At 36.0% G+C, this 18,847-nt stretch overlaps 1 protein-coding gene across 1 annotated transcript in view; it reads right to left on the reverse strand.

Annotated features, from left to right (window-relative positions):
• Nucleotides 1-18,847, reverse strand: part of Mhcl (Myosin heavy chain-like) — a 303,019-nt gene that overhangs the window by 242,128 nt on the left and 42,044 nt on the right. Inside the window, exons 3-4 of the mRNA XM_089733603.1 lie at nucleotides 7,710-8,930; nucleotides 6,338-6,475 (exon numbers count right to left, since the gene is read on the reverse strand). Of these exons, the coding sequence (XP_089589729.1) occupies nucleotides 6,338-6,475; nucleotides 7,710-8,930 (1,359 nt within the window). The remainder of the gene's footprint in view (nucleotides 1-6,337; nucleotides 6,476-7,709; nucleotides 8,931-18,847) is intronic.

The raw sequence follows: 18,847 nt of genomic DNA on the forward strand, positions 1-18,847 counted from the left end.
GTCCAATATGCATCACAAAGAGAACATTGTCATTCACCTTGAGGCGTGATGTCAGACACTCAATTGTGTTGCATGACGGCTTTTCTATCCCTTAAACTTGAGTGCATGATTGTCCTATGACAGAAATAAGCAACATTGCATGGAGCAGTGTTGAATCCTTTTTCATATAACCGAAAATACATGAATGCCTCGCATGATTATACATAATATAATACAATGGCATTTATCGAATGGGACAAAAGCCTAAATGCCCCTACGGATAATCTTAAGGCATTTCTCAGGTATAAGTACAAAATTTAAACAATAACAAAGATTTTCCCTTTATATGCGTTACCTATTATGCAGGATTCTGAGGAGCTTCGACTCGAGGGCTTGTCCAAAACCTACGGTGATGACCAACAAATAAAAATTGTGATGAATATTAGAGGGCCAAAAAGTTATCAAGTGGCGACCGCGCACAGGAAGTCGTAGCGTGGGTTAGCCTCCCACGAGATGGATAGACGATTGTCTGTTGAAGATCGCGGGGAACCGGTGGATGCGAGCAGAATCATTAAGGCTCATTTCCAGTAAACGTCTAAAAACTGATTTTCCATATTTTAAGGCCTAAAGCGAATATTTTCTTGTAAGAATACGACTGCAGGAAGCACAGACACGCACACGCACACAAGCACGCACACACATGAAACAATTAAATCTACACCCGAATGCCAAACGTCTCCTCTAAGCTATTAGAGAAAATCGAACAGAAAACAGTGGATCATCGAAACGATCTATTTATTGACTTTAATGACAGCAAAATGTTATTTCAAGAGCTATGAACTGGGTCATAAACTTGTAAGCAATAAAATTATAATGTGACGTCCTAAACATATAATTTGTAAGCTGTCGTATAAAATAAAACACACGGCCCGCCACTAATTAGCTGAACTGTTTAAAATGTAAATTATGTTATGTATGATATGCATTAATTATGACGAAACTTTTAATTTCAATCACAGATTTGACATTTTCTAAACTAAAATTCAATAATATCTTTTTAATAATAAAAATTCTCAAAACTTATATATTTTTATAGATGCAATTACGACTTGTTTAACATGACCGATTTGGTTGGTATGTTTTACGTTGTTTTTCGGTACTCTTAAGAGCGTTTATATTTTTTGTTTTTTTTTCGAGAATTCACCAGAAAATTTTCATGCTTAGGCTTAATGAAAGCGGAACGAGATCGCTTTTTTATTTATTTATTGCCAATATAGGTCATCATGATGGTGTCAATTTTCCAAACATGGCTTCTGTACCACTAGATCGAGTTTTTTTAGTATTATAGCGTCAAGGAACATCGGTATCTACTACTGAACACTAGGAATCCTTCATTTTATACCCACTTAGTCTCTCGTCAGATCTTCTCAGTACTGCTCTTGCTAGTGTTAGTACATTCTCTCAGGTTGAGCCCGTGAGCTCACCTACTCGTCAGGACGTAGCTGGAATAGCCCCCTAGGCTACCTAGGCTAGGCAGGGAAAAATACAATCATTTTATAAAATACTAGTTGACCTGGCAGACTTCATAGTGCCTCAATCGACATATAAAAGATCTACACTTATGTATAAAATAAACTTAAAACAAACAAAAGGAATCAGTCCGACGGGGGACACATCAAAGGAAAAACAAAATTATTATTTTTATTTAATTCCGAGCATTTTCATATTTATCTACCTTTTAAACCTTCTCTGGACTTCCACAAATAATTTAAGAGCATAATTAGCCAAATCGGTCCAGCCGTTCACGAGTTTTAGCGAAACTAACGAACAGCAATTCATTTCATTTCATTTCATTCAATTTCATTTTTATATATTATATAGATAGATAGATAAAACATCAATTGAATTATTTTAGTCATATGTTGTAGCCCTATCACTATCGATTCGAACCCTCAGCATGAGTCATTGTTTATCAAATTATATTGCCGGGGTCCGACTTACCCTGGGGATCAATGTATCTTAATTTCGGTTTATTTATTGAGCCGGAAACTATACTACTTTTCGCTATTAAATATAACTACAGTATTATCGATTAGAATTGCCGCCAAAACTACACAAGTGTTATATGAACTGAGAATACAATTTCTAGATCCTTGAAATTACATAGTTTATATCTCAAGGTGGTATCTCAAGGTGGGTGGCGCATTTACGTTGTGGATGTCTATGGGCTCCAGTAACCACTTAACATCAGGTGGGCTGTGAGCTCGTCCACCCATCTAAGCAATAAAAAAAAAAAAAAAAAAAAAAAAAAAAAAAAAAAAAAAAAAAAAAAAAAATAGTTTTTTTTTATTGCTTAGGTGGGTGGACGAGCTAACAGCCCACCTGCTTTTAAGTGCTGTTAAGGTCTCAATTTTTACACTCCACCCTTCAAACCTAAAAGCATTACTGCTTCACGACAGAATTAAGCAGGGCTAGTACCTACCCGTTCGGACTTACGAGGCGTCCTACCACCAGTAAAATCTTGTAAGTCTAGATAAAGAAAGGTAGATAAAGAAAAAGATAAATATACTTTATTAGTACGTACAGAAGGAGGACTATAGAAAATATTCAGCCCTGAGGAGACCAAATTCGCAGAAATTTGACCAACTTGCCTTGATGATTTGAATTAAGGTAAATCCTAATGTGAATACCATAGGTGGCACTGTAAGATGCTTTCAATTAAAATATCATCTTAAATCTAAACTTTTAACCAACATCCAAACTGGAGGACATTTTACATTCGATTGTACATTTTTTTATGTAATATATGTTCTCCGATATCTCTGTCACTTGTGAAGCTATTTGTATTTTTTTAAATTTTTTGTTTGTAAGAAAACGTATACTCTCGAGGTGGTCTCATTGATAAGTTCAACAGAGGAATTAAAAAAAAATTTACTTAAAATCGTAATTAAGTTTATATTATAATATGATATTAAGATGATATTATATTACATCTATTTTGTGATAGTTATGAAATGCGTTAGAATGAATTAATTTATTAGTTTATAATTTCATTACGAAAATCAACATTGACAATGCGACCGTAACATTATTCAGGTACATTATTTTAATAATATCAATAATATATTTCATTGCAATTTTTGCAATTGATATTTAATGAATTTTTACACAATATTTTGACTCGAGTATTTTCAATGAAGTGAATCACTCAACAAACAATGAAATGTTCAGTCTTCAACGGATCCACGGGCAGCTGTACAAACCTTTCATTCAACATTGTGTGTTTAACGACGCGACTTAGAATTATTTGCTTATATCATCGCGCATTGCGTAATGAAATCAAGTAATGGTTTTATTATTTTGCACGGTATTCATTTTATGTACACCTTGCCTAGTTCTGTCGTCAAGCAGTAACGTAGTCCGGTTCTAAGAGTAGAAAATGCGGTTATGCTGTAAAATTGAGATTCGTGCTGTAGAATCTATCAGCTCCGATGACCACTCAACTGCAAGTGGGACGTGAAATCGTCATACGCCTAAACTAAAAGCCTAAACAAAATAAATAATAGTTTAAAAAACTGAAAAAAAAAACGCTTTTATAGAAAATTCAACTAAAAAATAGAAAAGAAATTTTAATAAATATTGAATTAAAAATAGTGTAAGAAAAATTTATTTTATTGTAAAAAAGCGTGAAAAAAATGCTACATTGAAGCGGATATTTACTGGTGGATTTTACTGGTTATAGAACCTCTTGTGAGTCCGCACGGGAGGTACCATCACCCTGCCTATTTCTGCCGTGAAGCAGTAATCCGTTTCGGTTTGAAGGGTGGGGCGACCGTTGTAACTATACTGAAACCTTAGAACTCATATCTCAAGGTGGCTGCATGTAAATGCAGATTGTAGATATCTATGGGATCCGCTAATCACTTAACACCAAATGAGATTGCGCTCGTCCGACCATCTATGCAATAAAAATAAAGAAAAAATAAATCGAGGCCTTGCTCTCATCTATCAGTTGTGAATTGCAAATTGGTAAATTGAGATGGTCTACCCTTCTAATGCGACAACACCACCAGTTTTTATTATAATAATATTTTGCTAATATACAACTTTAAAAATCAACTTTCTTGCTGATCAGCTAGTGCTCAATTTTCTTTAGTATTAAATGAAACTAGAGGTCCCCTGGTAGTCGAAATTCGACTATAACTAATGGAAATTATAAGTTTGTACACTATTATGATTCTATTGTCAAGGACTATTATACTTCTTTAATCACATATTTCGTCAAGACTACAAATTTAGACAAATATTAATAAAGGGAAAACAATATTTAACCTATTCTCCATTTTCTGCAAAGAAAAGTTTGACAATAAACAAATAGTATGCATGCGTGCGTGTGTCAAATACATGGTAGTGTGTGTAATGTTTTCTTTATTGATTTAATGTATCTCTTATGCATTATTTTAAAAAAATATTAGCATTGTGCACTTCTTCTCTATAATCTGTATAAGTGTGGAAAATTTCGTACTCATCCGTCCGCGCAATTTTCGTAAAAAGGGATACATAGTTTTTGCTTCACGTATTAATATATAGATAATGACTAAGTACTTAAATCTCATCCCGACATCAAGTTAATTTTATCTGAAGCACCATACCGGACGTCCTCTGTTAGGAAACGAGCAGGTGTAACAATGGCAGGTGTTTCTGCAGCTTGGTAAGTCAAGCGAGATGTTCATTTTTGACACGCTTTTATTAGCTCGGCACGTGTTGTTGTTTTTGTTTTTTTTTTACTGCTTAGATGGGCTCACAGCCCACCTGGTGTTAAGTGGTTACTGGAGCCCATAAATATACGTATCAAGGACCGATGATAATATAGTATTATCATAACTTCGCTGTAGTACCCTGCCTAGTCACAGATCATTAATACCTGTGATGAAAGATATGAAATTAATTAATTAATAGTTACTTCTGTTTGCTTTAAAAGCCTGTTTTTTTAAATATAAATTATTTTTATTGAATTTTTTGAAACATTTTTGCTCTAAATTGTATTTCTTTTTTGTATTTTCTGTTACACGAACGAGTCAAAGAGCTCACGACCCACTTGTGATTAACGGACTTAAGGTCTATGTCCAATTACATGATAATTACTCGGATTACACTTTTACGGGTTTGATTTTTATTGCCCAATTTATTCCTAACTCGTGACCACGTACCAGCTATGTACGTATGTATGTCGTTAGAAAAATAGGTTCTTGCCTGCGGGATTTGAACCCCGGCACAGTCCCAACGTGTATAAGTACATCCGACTTTTTATACTTTAGTCCACAATGCCTTTTTTTTTTTATTGTATAGATGGGTGGACGAGCTCACAGCCCACCTGGTGTTAAGTGGTTACTGGAGCCCATAGACATTTACAACGTAAATGCGCCACCCACTTTGAGATATAAGTTCTAAGGTCTCAGTATAGTTACAACGGCTGCCCTGCCCTTCAAACCGAAACGCATTACTGCTTCACGGCAGAAATAAGCAAGGTGGTGAAACCTGACCCGCGCGAACTCACAAGAGGCCCTACCACCAGTAATAGAGGTCCTACCACCAGCAATACTTCACTGGCATTGTATGCAGACTAGCGTACGTGAATGTCCAATCTCGATCATGGACGTCTGAAATGATAGGACGGCCAAGCCGCTGCCTACTGCTATGGTAACACTACACTCTCGATGCTTTTAGGCTCTTCAAGCACCAGCCGTCGTCCTCGAACTCGTCGATTACGAAGAAGAGCTCAAAGAGCAAATTAACCCATAAACACAGCCCGTTGAGTTTCTCGCTGGATCTTCTCAGTGGGTCGCGATTCCGAGCCGATGGTAGATTCTACGAAGCACTGTTCTTGACAGGGCTGATGTTAGCAATTTCTCTTAGGTTGAACCCGTGAACTCATCTAACTGTCCGCGCGAAGCTAGCATAGCCCCTTGGGCTACTAGCAAATGGGTAAGGAAAAAAAATATATGTTCCAATTGTTGCATTGTAATGTATGCATTATGTTTTTTGATAATTTTAAAACACTATTTTCTCATTTTATGTCTGTTCGCAAACTTCGCAAAAAGTATAAAAAGCTGCTACATTTCCCAATTACTTTTACGTTGAATTTCCGTCATTCCGAAAAACATAAAAGAAACACAAACTTAGTATACCAAACTTCATATTCTTCACATCAATACATACACGACACGATGTTAGCAAATTCTTTCAGGTTGAGCCCTTAAATTCATCTAACCGTCCCCGCGAAGCTAGAGTAGTTCTAGCGAATGGGTAAGGAAAAAGGGTTACACTAAGGGTAACTCGACTTATACATATCCCTTACCTGGGCGGATGTGAAACGGCGACTTCCGGACCGGCTCAGGGTGCCTCCACGGACGTTGCTGTCTAAAAGATCCACGTCACCACCACCGTCTGCCGCACGTCTGCGCGACAACTCACACAGCTCTGCTATTGGTTGCACCTGTTCAATAATATTTCAAAGGTTTTTTTTTATTTCTTAGATGGGTGGACGAGCTCACGACTGACCTGGTGTTTTTTTATTTTATTTTTTATGCCCTTCTAGGCAGACGAGCATACGGCCTACCTGATGGTGAGTGGTTACCGTCACCCATGGACTCCAGCAATGCCAAGGGCAGACCCAAGCCGCTGCCTACCGCTTAATACTCTCCACAAGCCTCTTTTGAAGAAGGACATGTCATAGCGCTCGGGAAACACCCTGGAGGGGAGCTCATTCCATAGCCGGATGGTGCGTGGCGTGGAGTTAAGTGGTTATTGAAGTCTATACAAATCTACAAAGCAAATCCCGCCGCCCATCTCGAGACAAGAGTTCTTAGGACTCAGTTTTAACAATAAAACTGCTGGCCTGTCCTTCAAACCGAAACGCATTACTGCTTTACGACATAAATAGGTAAGGCAGTGGTAATACCCGTGCGTGCTCGCAAACTTACTACCAGTAAGATTAGTATGAAAAACGAAAACAGTAATTATCTTCATAAATATACGTTGAACTAGCAGATTATAAATTCAGTAAATTGTTAAGTTTAACAATATACAAATCCAGACACATAAAAATCTAAATCGGTAGCATTATTTGGTTGTAAAAACAATCTAAAAATCAAATTTATATTTTCAAAGAATACGTAACGATTTAAACTTACAAAATATTTTTTATGCCGTCAAGAATTTAGGAATACACTAGAGATAATTGCAGAGAATCGAAATTCCAATTTCACACATACAAAAAAACAGGCATATGTATAACACGAACAGATAAAGTTATGCAAATAAAGTAGTTCTGGCCGGTTGTAGGGAAAGTTACTGATAATTTTGTTAATTTTAGCAAAGTAACCTGTATGCGAAACACAAACATCCAACGAAACTATAACACAACATAAAACCACTCAAAGATCGTCCGAGATGATCATCGTTCAAAATTTTACCGTAAATGAATAATCAAGAGAAAGTTTGTTCTTGAATTCAACTAATGAGGGACTGTTATTTTTAGTATAATGTTTTTTTTCACAAGCATTCAAGATTACACCGAGCAAAATTCTATTGAACGCTTAATCATCTACTTAACTGGATTTTGTATGTATAATAGTGCAGATTTTCGATAAATCATGTTTTATTACGTCTGCCACAGTTATGGATTCACATCAAATTAATGTGTATAACATTACTGCTGATTGGCTTACCTTGATAGTAACGTAATCTTGGCTGCCCTTAATCAGATCGATGACCTCTTCTCTGCTTTTTTCCTCAACGCTGATACCGTTAACTTCGAGCAATCTGTCACCGGGTAATAGGCCCGTCTCGCTGGCTCCAGGATAAGAACCGGGCTCTGCTAGGATAACGGCCTTGTAAATCAATTTGCTGATCAAATTAGTGGTGCCACTACATTTGTTATCCCCGTTCGTTAAGCCATTTCCGTGACTATTTAGATCGCCTATGAATATTCTTTCTTGGACCATTGCCCTTCGTAAACTGAATCCAAAGTCGTTTCGCGGTGCTTTTTGTCTTTGTATCGTTAATGTTCTCGGCTTCGGTAGTTGAACTGGCATTATGACCGGTAATGGTAGGTAGGTATCGTCAAAGTTACTGGTTCGTGACCATCTGTGGAAACCCTGAGATTCACCAACGGGCGACGTAGAAAACGGTGGTGTAGCAAATGAGGAATTTGTCGTGGTGTCGGTTAAGGAATCAGCGCTGGGAGAGGTTGACGTTACTCCCATGTAACTATTTCCGTTTGTCTTTGGCGCTGCATCAACATCTTGTGTTGTGATTGTTGGATTGGCGGAGCTGTTTTTATAATTTTTACTTTGCATCTCCACGGGACTGTGAATTACTTTCTTTGTAAAGTTTTGAACGTGTTGCAAGTCATCACTGGAGGAAGTACTCTTCGATGCAGAAATACCATAAGACACGGTTTCGTTTTGTTGCGTGTTACGTGCCAACAGGTTAGAATCTTGACCGTTGATCACATGGTCCACTACATCGGCATTATTAACGTTACTCTCTTGAGAATTCGAACTAGTATTGCTTAGACGAGGGCCTTTAAGGATACCTCGTTTTGGAGGTCGAGGTGGAATCGGAGGTAGATTCGGCGGTTGCCGTGGACTGGTGTTGTTAATATTATTTGGGTTATTCAAAGAATTTAGAGAGGTCTCTGAACTATCCGACTGTAGAATGCTTTCTTTTTTGCCCCACGTGTGCGTTGTGGGGAAGCTCGGCGACAAATGGTTGGTCTCGTCGCTCAAGTTCGAATTCGAACCGGAGTTGGAAATCAGCGGGTAGTTCGAATAATTGGAATCGTGTTCCAGATGGGCGAACAGCGAGGCGGTGTAGTCAGCGGTGATACCAGAAGGCAACTTTTCCTTTTCCTTGCGTTTACCCCGCAATTTGAGCGATCGTCGAACCTGCAACAACAATGGGCTCTTAGTGATTTTTGTAAATTGAGTAACGGCTCAATGGGCATGAAGGCCAATTGAACACAGAATGAATAGAGGTGATATAACGTAAGCCTGTAAAAAAACACAATGTCAACTAATGGTCTAATCATTGCGACAATTAGCGAGTCATCACTAAATTACTTTCAGATGGTTTTTAACTTAAGCAATGCGTTGTAATTCATCAAATAAATGACATTTGCAGATGTTTATATTCAAGATTTCGTTACCAGCGAAATAATCTTGTGCAATTTTTAACATGGAAATCTTTAAAGAGTATTACAGAATAAATATAGTGGTACCAATTATTTCATTTAATATCTTGAGCTAACCTTAATATGCTATGATGTAAATTGTAAATTCCATTGTCCATTCTAGTGACAATTAAATAAGATATTATTGGCCTATAATGGCACCTTTTCTCTTTCTGTGGGTGTCGTAAAAGTCGATTAAGGGATTCACCGGAAAACAGCAGAAGCGATATCTGAGTCCCCAGCTACGAGCGTTAGCCAACCACCAACTTTTACAGGTTTTAGGGCATTTTGTAAGCACGTAAATTTAAGTCATCCTCATTTTTTTCTATCGCGAAGCAATCACGCATTACGATTCAAAGAGCGGAAAAGTCATTTTTGAGACTACGACCTAATCCCCCGAAATGGTAAGAAATAAATTATATCAAAAACCAAACAACCAACCAAACCTACTACTTAAATAACACGAAATCACTCCTACTGAATTTCAAAAACAATTACTTGATTATTTTTTTATTGCTTATATGGACGAGCTCACAGCCCACCTGGTGTTAAGTGGTTACTGGAGCCCATAGACATCTACAACGTAAATGCGCCACTCACCTTGAGATATAAGTTCTAAGGTCTCACTCAGTATCACTCAGTACAACGGCTACCCCACCCTTCGAACCGAAAGGCATTACTGCTTCACGGCGGAAATAGACGGGGTGGTGGTACCTACCCGTGCGGACTCACAAGAGGTCCTACCACCACTATTTACTATTACTATTAATTAAACCTCACTTACAGTTACACTTAACCTTAAATTGGGAAAAAAGCACTCGGAATGGCAGCTTTATATTGATGCGTTGATTGTAAAAAAATATGTCGCACTTTTAGGATTAAAGTGGCTTAACGATTTTTTTTAAGAAAATGAGTTTTATACTTCGCGCCACATATAAGTAATGTATTCTATCAGTTTATAAAATTAAACAGGTCTCTTTTAGTCCAGAAAGGACAGACTTACTATTTCCGTCTCTTTTAAATTAAGCACACATCTTAAAGTATTAAAATCGAATAACTAAAAAATTACAATTCTTCAATTACATTTTTTGTGTTTACCAAAAAACACGAATTTTGCCACTGCTTTTGCCAAGCCACTTCAATTGTAATGATGCGATGTATATTGTTATATTTCTACCGCGTAACAATTATATACGTATTCTTGTACGAAGGTTACGACAGCAACATACAATTTCATGGAACAAGGTAGTCCTTAGTATATTTAAATTCCAGGTAAATTGCGATTCTCGTCTGCTAATCAAAGTTAATTAAAGGATAATGACTCTCGACATCGTAGTGAGATAAGATACATTATCACACATACCTCTGACAATACGCTTCCATATTTATGAATCCGGTAGCATTTTTCTAAAGTACGAACGAATAATAAAGTTCAACGACCTCCTGTTCGGTTTTTTAAAAGTAATATATCGTATTTTGGTTTTAATATAATACTTAAAAAGAGTTTGGACATTTTTTTATATAAAATGTATTTCTCAAGTAGTTAATTCACAATCAGGAGGTACAGACAGCTAAATAAATTATTAGTATACTTCAAAAATGGATCGTTCGCGAAAAAAGTAACGATTTCATGAATTTAAACTTTCTCTAATTTTCCAGTTTTTTTTTTGTATTTAGGCATATTCAGAATAAAAAATGCTTAATCACAATCAAGACAATCACTCATTTATTGATAATATATAATTTTCTTTTATATTTTTCATTTTACGCATTTGATAACGCCAACACGGATGACAATTTAAATAGGAACTTTTTAAAAAAACTTAGAAATCGTACTTCTTTTGTTTTTAATAATATTCTAATATCCATTTAGTTTTCCATTATTATTGTATTATATACTGATTAAATAAAATTGCTGAATTTCAACACGCATTACTGGAAAAATAGCAAACAAGTTAGAATTTGAATTTCGAACCAGTGATACGAATAAGATTTGGGCTAGTTTTTAATGTATTTATAGCTCCTAATTTAAAAGCGTTTACGAATATATAGTGATAGAACCACGTGCCTATTGTCATGACAACAAATTTACAGTACTTATAATCACGGTAACTAATGTTATGAGTTATTTGATTTGATTATGGCCCCAAATATGGAGCCTCTGGGTCTGCGGAGGGACTTCGGTTCCCTCTGTATTTTATACCGTATGTTCCATGGGGAGTGCTCTGAGGAATTTGTTCGAGATGATACCAGCATCTCGTTTTTACCATCGCACCGCCCGCCACCGGAGTAGAGTTCATCCATACTACCTGGAGCCGCTGCGGTCATCCACAGTGCGTTTCCAGAGATCTTTTTTGCCACGTACCATCCGGCTATGGAATGAGCTCCCCTCCACGGTGTTTCCCGAGCGCTATGACATGTCCTTCTTCAAACGAGGCTTGTGGAGAGTATTAAGCGGTAGGCAGCGGCTTGGCTCTGCCCCTGGCATTGCTGAAGTCCATGGGCGACGGTAACCACTCACCATCAGGTGGGCCGTATGCCAGTCTGCCTACAAAGGCAATAAAAAAAAAATAGTATTCGCAGTCTGATTATAAATCACGATACGATATATTATTTATGTGTAATGTAATAATAAAGCGCAATGTGTAAACGATCTGTGACTGACTGTGACTCGGTTTTTATTCTTACGGGTTTTCTCTGTCTCGTCTGAACCATCGACCGGTTTGTTTTACTTCCCGAATGAATGCAGACAATTCCGTGTAATTACCGGCTAATTGAGTGATCGAGAAACTGGGTATTCGGATTTCGAACGAGCATTGATTTCGGATATGTCAGATGATTTTTTGTAAGGCAGAATTGGCTAATTGATTAATTAATAATGTATTGTCATTAAAATGATTCCGCGTAATATCGGTTCGGTTATTTATGTTAGGAGACCGGCAAGCGAATCATTATACTATTTTGAAAATATGCTGCTAAATGATGACAATAGAGGTCCCATAAATGCCGCGAGCAGGGATGGCGAGCAGGGAGAGATGACGGGAGATTGTGAAATGCATCAAATCTTTTTTTTTTTTATTACTTAGCTGGGTGGACGAGCTCATAGCGCACCTGGTGTTAAGTGGTTGCCGGAGCCCATAGACATCTACAACGTAAATGCGCCACCCACCTTGAGATATAAGTTCTAAGGTCTCAGTATAGTTACAACGGCTGCCCCACTCTTCAAACCGAAACGCATTACTGCTTCAAGGCAGAAATAGGCAGGGTGGTGGTACGTACCCGCGCGGACTCACAAGAGGTCCGTCCTACCTCCAGTAATCTGCCCAAATACCTCTCCACGCGTTTCTTCCTCACTACTGAGAGTCATCACCATAATGTTTAAAAAGGGGTTTTATTTTTTATTATGTCCTTACAGTGTCCACGATCATTGGTCGCGTGAAGGGCTTCGTGGAATGGGGTAACGATAAATACTACTTCCTCAATAGTGATTCGACTAAGGAAAAGGAACTCAGATATCCCCGACACAGTTATAACTGTAATCATAAAGGTTGAGAACATGCGGACACTTCTCGCCAAAACGCCCTTTAAATTCTCTCAGAATCATGGCAGATAATCTATCGACACACCTCAGATCGTTAGGAAGGTTTATTAAAATAGTCTCCGATCTCTGCATAAATTTAATAAAACTAGTGGTCACCCGGTGATCGAAATTCGACTATAATTGATTGCAACTATAAGTTTGTAAACTATTATGATTCCATTATCAAAGACTATTATTATACTTCTATAATCACAAATTTCGCCAAGACTACACTATAGAAAAATATTAATAAAGACAAACAATATTTAATCTATTCTCAATTTGACCACAGACGTCAAGAACAAAAGTTTGACAATAAATAAATAGTATGCATGTATGTGTGCGTCAAATACATGGTAGTGTGTGTAATGTTTTCTTTATTGATTTAATGTATCTTTTATGCATTATTTAAAAAAAAAAATTGCATTGTGCACTTCTTCTCTATATTCTCTATAAGTGTGGAAAATTTCATACTCCTCCGTCCGCGCAATTTCCGTAAAAAGGGATACAAAGTTTTTGCTTCACGTATTAATATATAGAGATAACACTCGGCTCGTGCAATTAACGATTTCGTATCTCAATTAAAACGCCACATAATGATAACGTACGTACATTTTCGCTCTGTTAAATCGGAACAAAAGCTTAACGGACAGTGAAAGTAGGACAATCAGGCTTTTCAGTTCGAAATTTATTTTAAAGCCACTTAATATTGATTTAAACGAGTTAACAGCAATTGTTATTTTATTTTTCTGTTCGTTGTTGATCACTAATGTTTTAGACATGTCTATTTTTATAGATGTTTTTATTTTTCTTTAAAATACTAATCGGTGGCTATCTTTTTTTTTTTTATTGCCCTTGTAGGCAGACGAGCTTACGGCCCACCTGATGGTGAGTGGTTACCGTCGCCCATGGACTTCAGCAATGCCAGGGGCAGAGCCAAGCCGCTGCCTACCGCTTAATACTTTCCACAAGCCTCTTTTAAAGAAGGATATGTCATAGCGCTCAGGAAACACCGTGGAGGGGAACTCATTCCATAGCCGGATAGTACGTGGCAAAAAAGACCTCTGGAAACGCACTGTCGATGACCGTAGTGGCTCCAGGTAGTATGGATGAACTCTACTCCGGTGGCGGGCGGTGCGATGGTAAAAACGAGATGCCGGTATCATCTCGAACAATTCCTCAGAGCACTCCCCATGGAACATACGGTACAAAATACAGAGGGAACCGAAGTCCCTCCGCAGATCCAAAGGTTCCAAAACTTAAGATAAATTTTAACTGATAAAGGTCTCTTGTTGTGCGTGCCTGCCACATTAAAAGTTATAAAGATTATACTAGACAGTTGCAGCACGCTATACAGATTGCTTTGTCATAGACAAGACTTGCATTAGCATATTTAGCATATATGAGATTAGATAAGCATTTTTGATAGAACAATTTAAGTTGGATACCATAATATAGCGTTATCGCTACACAATTGTCCCGCCCTCTTGAACGCGATCTTGTTACAGGAACTAACGACCAGTTCCATTATAAAACAGTTCTAAGAAACAAGAAAACTCGTCAGAACAATGTACCATCACATACAAACGATAAGTTTGGGTTTGAGCTTCGGGAACACCCTGTAGCTGAACGTGAAAAGAGTATCCCATTTGGTAAGAGCTTTGAATTGACAAATACTTTTATTTGTGAACTGATCCAAATCCCAGTGACCCTAAAAGTCAAATAAAAATTGATTCAAGCATAACGAAGATTACCGTGCACTGACAAACAGACAAAAACTTCGTTTCCGAGTTTTTATTTATTTGATGGGTCATGGTAAGATTGTATTTGTTCAATCGCGATTTAAATGTTTTTTTAAAGCTGCCCGAGTATGGCAACAACCTTAAAAGTCATAGACCCAGCCCGTTTATTGTTTTCTAACGAGAGAGCATTGCAATTCAGTTTAACATTACCATACCTGTTATGTTTACCTACCCTACAACACATCAGCTGCCGGACATTCAGAGAGCACGACATGAATCTAAGCAGAAAAATATTATCAGGAATAGCCAGCAAAGCTATCTTTGGAATAATTAAAATGATAACATAATAGTTGTCCACTATTCCAGTCCCATTAGGATTTAATTGAATAGGAATTGCGCGATTTCTAAACATTATTTTTCCGATTTTGACTGGAATTTGCTACTTCAAATTAGTAAAAGAAAGCTTTAAACAAATACTTAGAAAATAATCTAATCCTATCACCACATGTTAGTCTAGATTACTCTAGATGAACACTAGATACCTGATAATATATAGTAATCATCCACATGTTTTAGTGTTAAATTACGTTGGTAATGTATTTTTGAAAGTAGGTATACAATTGCAATGTATGCATCCAGTATAGTAAATTGATAATAATGTAATTACCTGTCTCCGGAATAACAAAAAGCTACTCATAGTAAAATTAATCATAGCAAGTTATTTTTATTACTAGGCTTAAAAAACTCCGTAATTTTTTAAATATCGTTTGTTTATGAGGTAATATTTAAAGAAAATGTTGATTTAAGATATATTAGAAAAAATCCAAAAGACATATGAAAGAAAGTTAATACATGTGATCAAATAAATGAGGATACTAGAACTATGGAAAAGTATAATAAGGAAGAAGTAGCGATAACTCAGATAGGTCAGTATTTCATAGCCCCATATTTCCTTATTAATGAGCTGATAATTAACATTACGATCCTGACCTAATATCTATGCATCATTGCATATTACGCATACAATTAGACTCAGAAATAGATGTTTGTATATTTTCCAATCTAAATATGTCTGCAGCTCAATGAATCTGTAGCTTTTCGTTTGTACGAGAAACTACTGTGTAAACAAATGCGTAGAGATATATTTACAGTTTCAATTTTGTAACCTCGTCTCGGGAGATAACGTTTGTGATTAAGATATTATAAGTCACTAGTATTTGCTAATGTGTTTTTGATTTTAATATATCCTTCTCCGGAAACTGCTTTAAATGAAGCCAAAAATTATAGTGTATGTTCAATACTTCACAGTTAAAGTTATGTGTATGATTATTATACTAGGTAAATAATAAATTAGTGTTATAACGCTAAACAAGGTGTTTGCATAATTCAATTAGTTTACATTAAATAATTGTATATCTGGGGTCAATCCCGAAAATATAATTTTTGAACTTTAGGAAAGACAAGTAAGTTCGTACCATAATTTTAAGCACAGATTTTCAAGCAAATTGCTAAACCAAGTAACGATAATGATACACAATAATTTATAAGGAATAATTTGTAAACAGTTTTACGTCTTTCCATCTTTGAAGTACATAGTTTAGTTATAGGCAAATCATTGTAACAAAAATAATATACAGCAAATCTGATAAACTAATGTAAAATATACAGCAATGTCTAATATTGGATACACCAACTTATACCATACTTTTTATTCACTAGATGATGACCGAGCTTCACTCGGTTTTTTTTTTATAACGCCATCTTGTTGTGTCTTTAAAGCAGTTAATTGCCCTCAATTAAAGAAAATAGTATTATTATTCCCCAATAGATGTCGGGAAGAGTTGATTATTGAAAACACGAATAAAACATTTTCTGAAAATAAATTGTAGCTAGATAGATTTATCGCCCCCAAAATCCCCTGTATACCATGCAAATCGTTGGAGACGTTACCGAGATTCAGATTATATACATATATATTAATATACAAGAATTGCTCGTTTAAAGGTATAAGATACGTAACCAAAAACTACACTCAGGAATTAGCTTCATTTCCGTAAATAATACTATTGAAACGATAGCATTTCAACAACCTACTCACACGCCTACGTTTTATGAGCAACGCAATTAGAGTTTTACTATCTCCACAAACACACCGAATCCTGTACAAACTCAAGAACCGAACGGTATTAACATTCTTGATAAAATTAACGTGTTAGACTACGTATTAATAGCTCATTTTTTTATTTCCACGAGACAAGCAAAAGGTCGCATCTAATTTTATTTAAAATTACTTTAGTTCTGGTTCTTTTATAGATTTTATGTCTTGTTTAGGTCCCTGAATAACGTGAAGGCCTATTAAACAACTAGAGGTCCCGCAGTAGTCGAAATTCGACTATAATTAATTGGAATTGTAAGTTTGTACACTATTATGATTGTATTTTATACTTCTTTAATCACAAATTTCGCCAAGGCTACACTATAAAAAAATATTAATAAAGACAAACAATATTTAATCTATTCTCAATTTGACCACAGACGTCAAGAACAAAAGTTTGACAATAAATAGTATGCATGCGTGTGTGCGTCAAATACATGGTATGTAGTGTGTGTAATGTTTTCTTTATTGATTTAATGTATCTTTTATGCATTATTTTTAAAAAATGATAGCATTGTGCACTTCTTCTCTATATTCTCTATAATTGTAGAAAATTTCATACTCCACCGTCCGCGCAATTTTCGTAAAAAGGGATACAAAGTTTTTGCTTCACGTATTAATATATAAATTATGCATCAAGATGACTACAATTTCCTTTATCGAAATATGTCAATAGCAATTATAACGTAAAACGTAACGAAATTAGGTAAAAATTTACTTCAAAACAATATGTAAAATATTCAAATTTATGTATGAACCAATAATGTCTAAACATCTGTTCCAACGGAGATCACTAAAATTGATGAGATTTAAATTTAAAATTAGATTATGTGCATGAATGATACAAATGTCATGGCAATGAAAGTGAGACCATTGAATGTCAAACGGTGTGGTAACCTCATATTGCTGACCTATTGCGACAAGTTTAGGTAGCTACTTGGATGGGCCTAATTTATACAGTACATAGAGAGTCAATTGTTTCGAATTACAAATACAATGCCCAACTAAGGAAAAATCAGGGTCGAATTACATTATCCAAAAATTGGTATTATCATATATTATAGCTTTTTTGTTCCCATCATGAAGCCTCGACTTATATTATCTATAGCCTATTATAATCTACTATAAATGATATAATTATTGATGTTATATTTATAGATTAGTTGTTAATGAAAACTTATATTAAGATATGTGGTTTCAAAATTCAACAACAAACTTTAATAACAAACCAAACCCAAGGTTATTTATTTTAGTGATCAGGATTATGAAGTCAGGTTATTAGGCCAGAGGTCCTTGATCTGTGTGAAAATTTTCAAGTAAATCGGGCGTCTTGAAGTTAATGAAAATTATGTTGGAAGATAACATAGATTTAAACACAGTTAATACACACACACACACACGCACGCACGCACGCACGCACGCACGCACGCACGCACGCACGCACGCACGCACGCACGCACGCACGCACGCACGCACGCACGCACGCACGCACGCACGCACGCACGCACGCACACACACACACACACACACACACACACACACACACAGATATAGTATACACAACCTAATAAAAGCATATTTAAAATGATAGCATACATACCTATAATTAATTGGAACTTCAAATGGACAAAAAGATCAATTTAACAAGGTTTAAAAACCGCGTGGATGTCGTAAGCACTTTTACCATAACGATATCACTATGGTAGTGTGATATCACGCGGAACTCGTAATCATAGTTGACACTGACATTCAAAAATTTTAAACATCAAAGGAGACGGAAAATCGTGGGCCAAAAATGTAATAACTTGGAATGTAGTCTAAAAAATTTGTCATATTTTTTTATATAAGAATATAAAAAATCACCTCGATCCTCTTTCTGGGACCGGAGAAAAATGAGAAAGTTAGTTTTTGTCGGTATAACGGTGTGATCGATTTAATTAATCGATTACAGGATTATAAAAAGAAAAACATTGCACTAGGTAATTAATGCAAAGTAATGAAATGAGCGATTTATACTTGTTGTATACAAGTGCGGTATACGCCGGATTTAATTGCGATTATATACATAAATGAAGAAAAAGTCTATTATTACTTAGCAAAGTAATATGATTATCTATTTCAAATCGATTAAAATCGATTGTATTTTTGATGACAGC

Source organism: Bombyx mandarina, chromosome 16, assembly GCF_030267445.1.
Source record: "Bombyx mandarina strain Sakado chromosome 16, ASM3026744v2".
Classification (NCBI taxonomy): domain Eukaryota; kingdom Metazoa; phylum Arthropoda; class Insecta; order Lepidoptera; family Bombycidae; genus Bombyx; species Bombyx mandarina.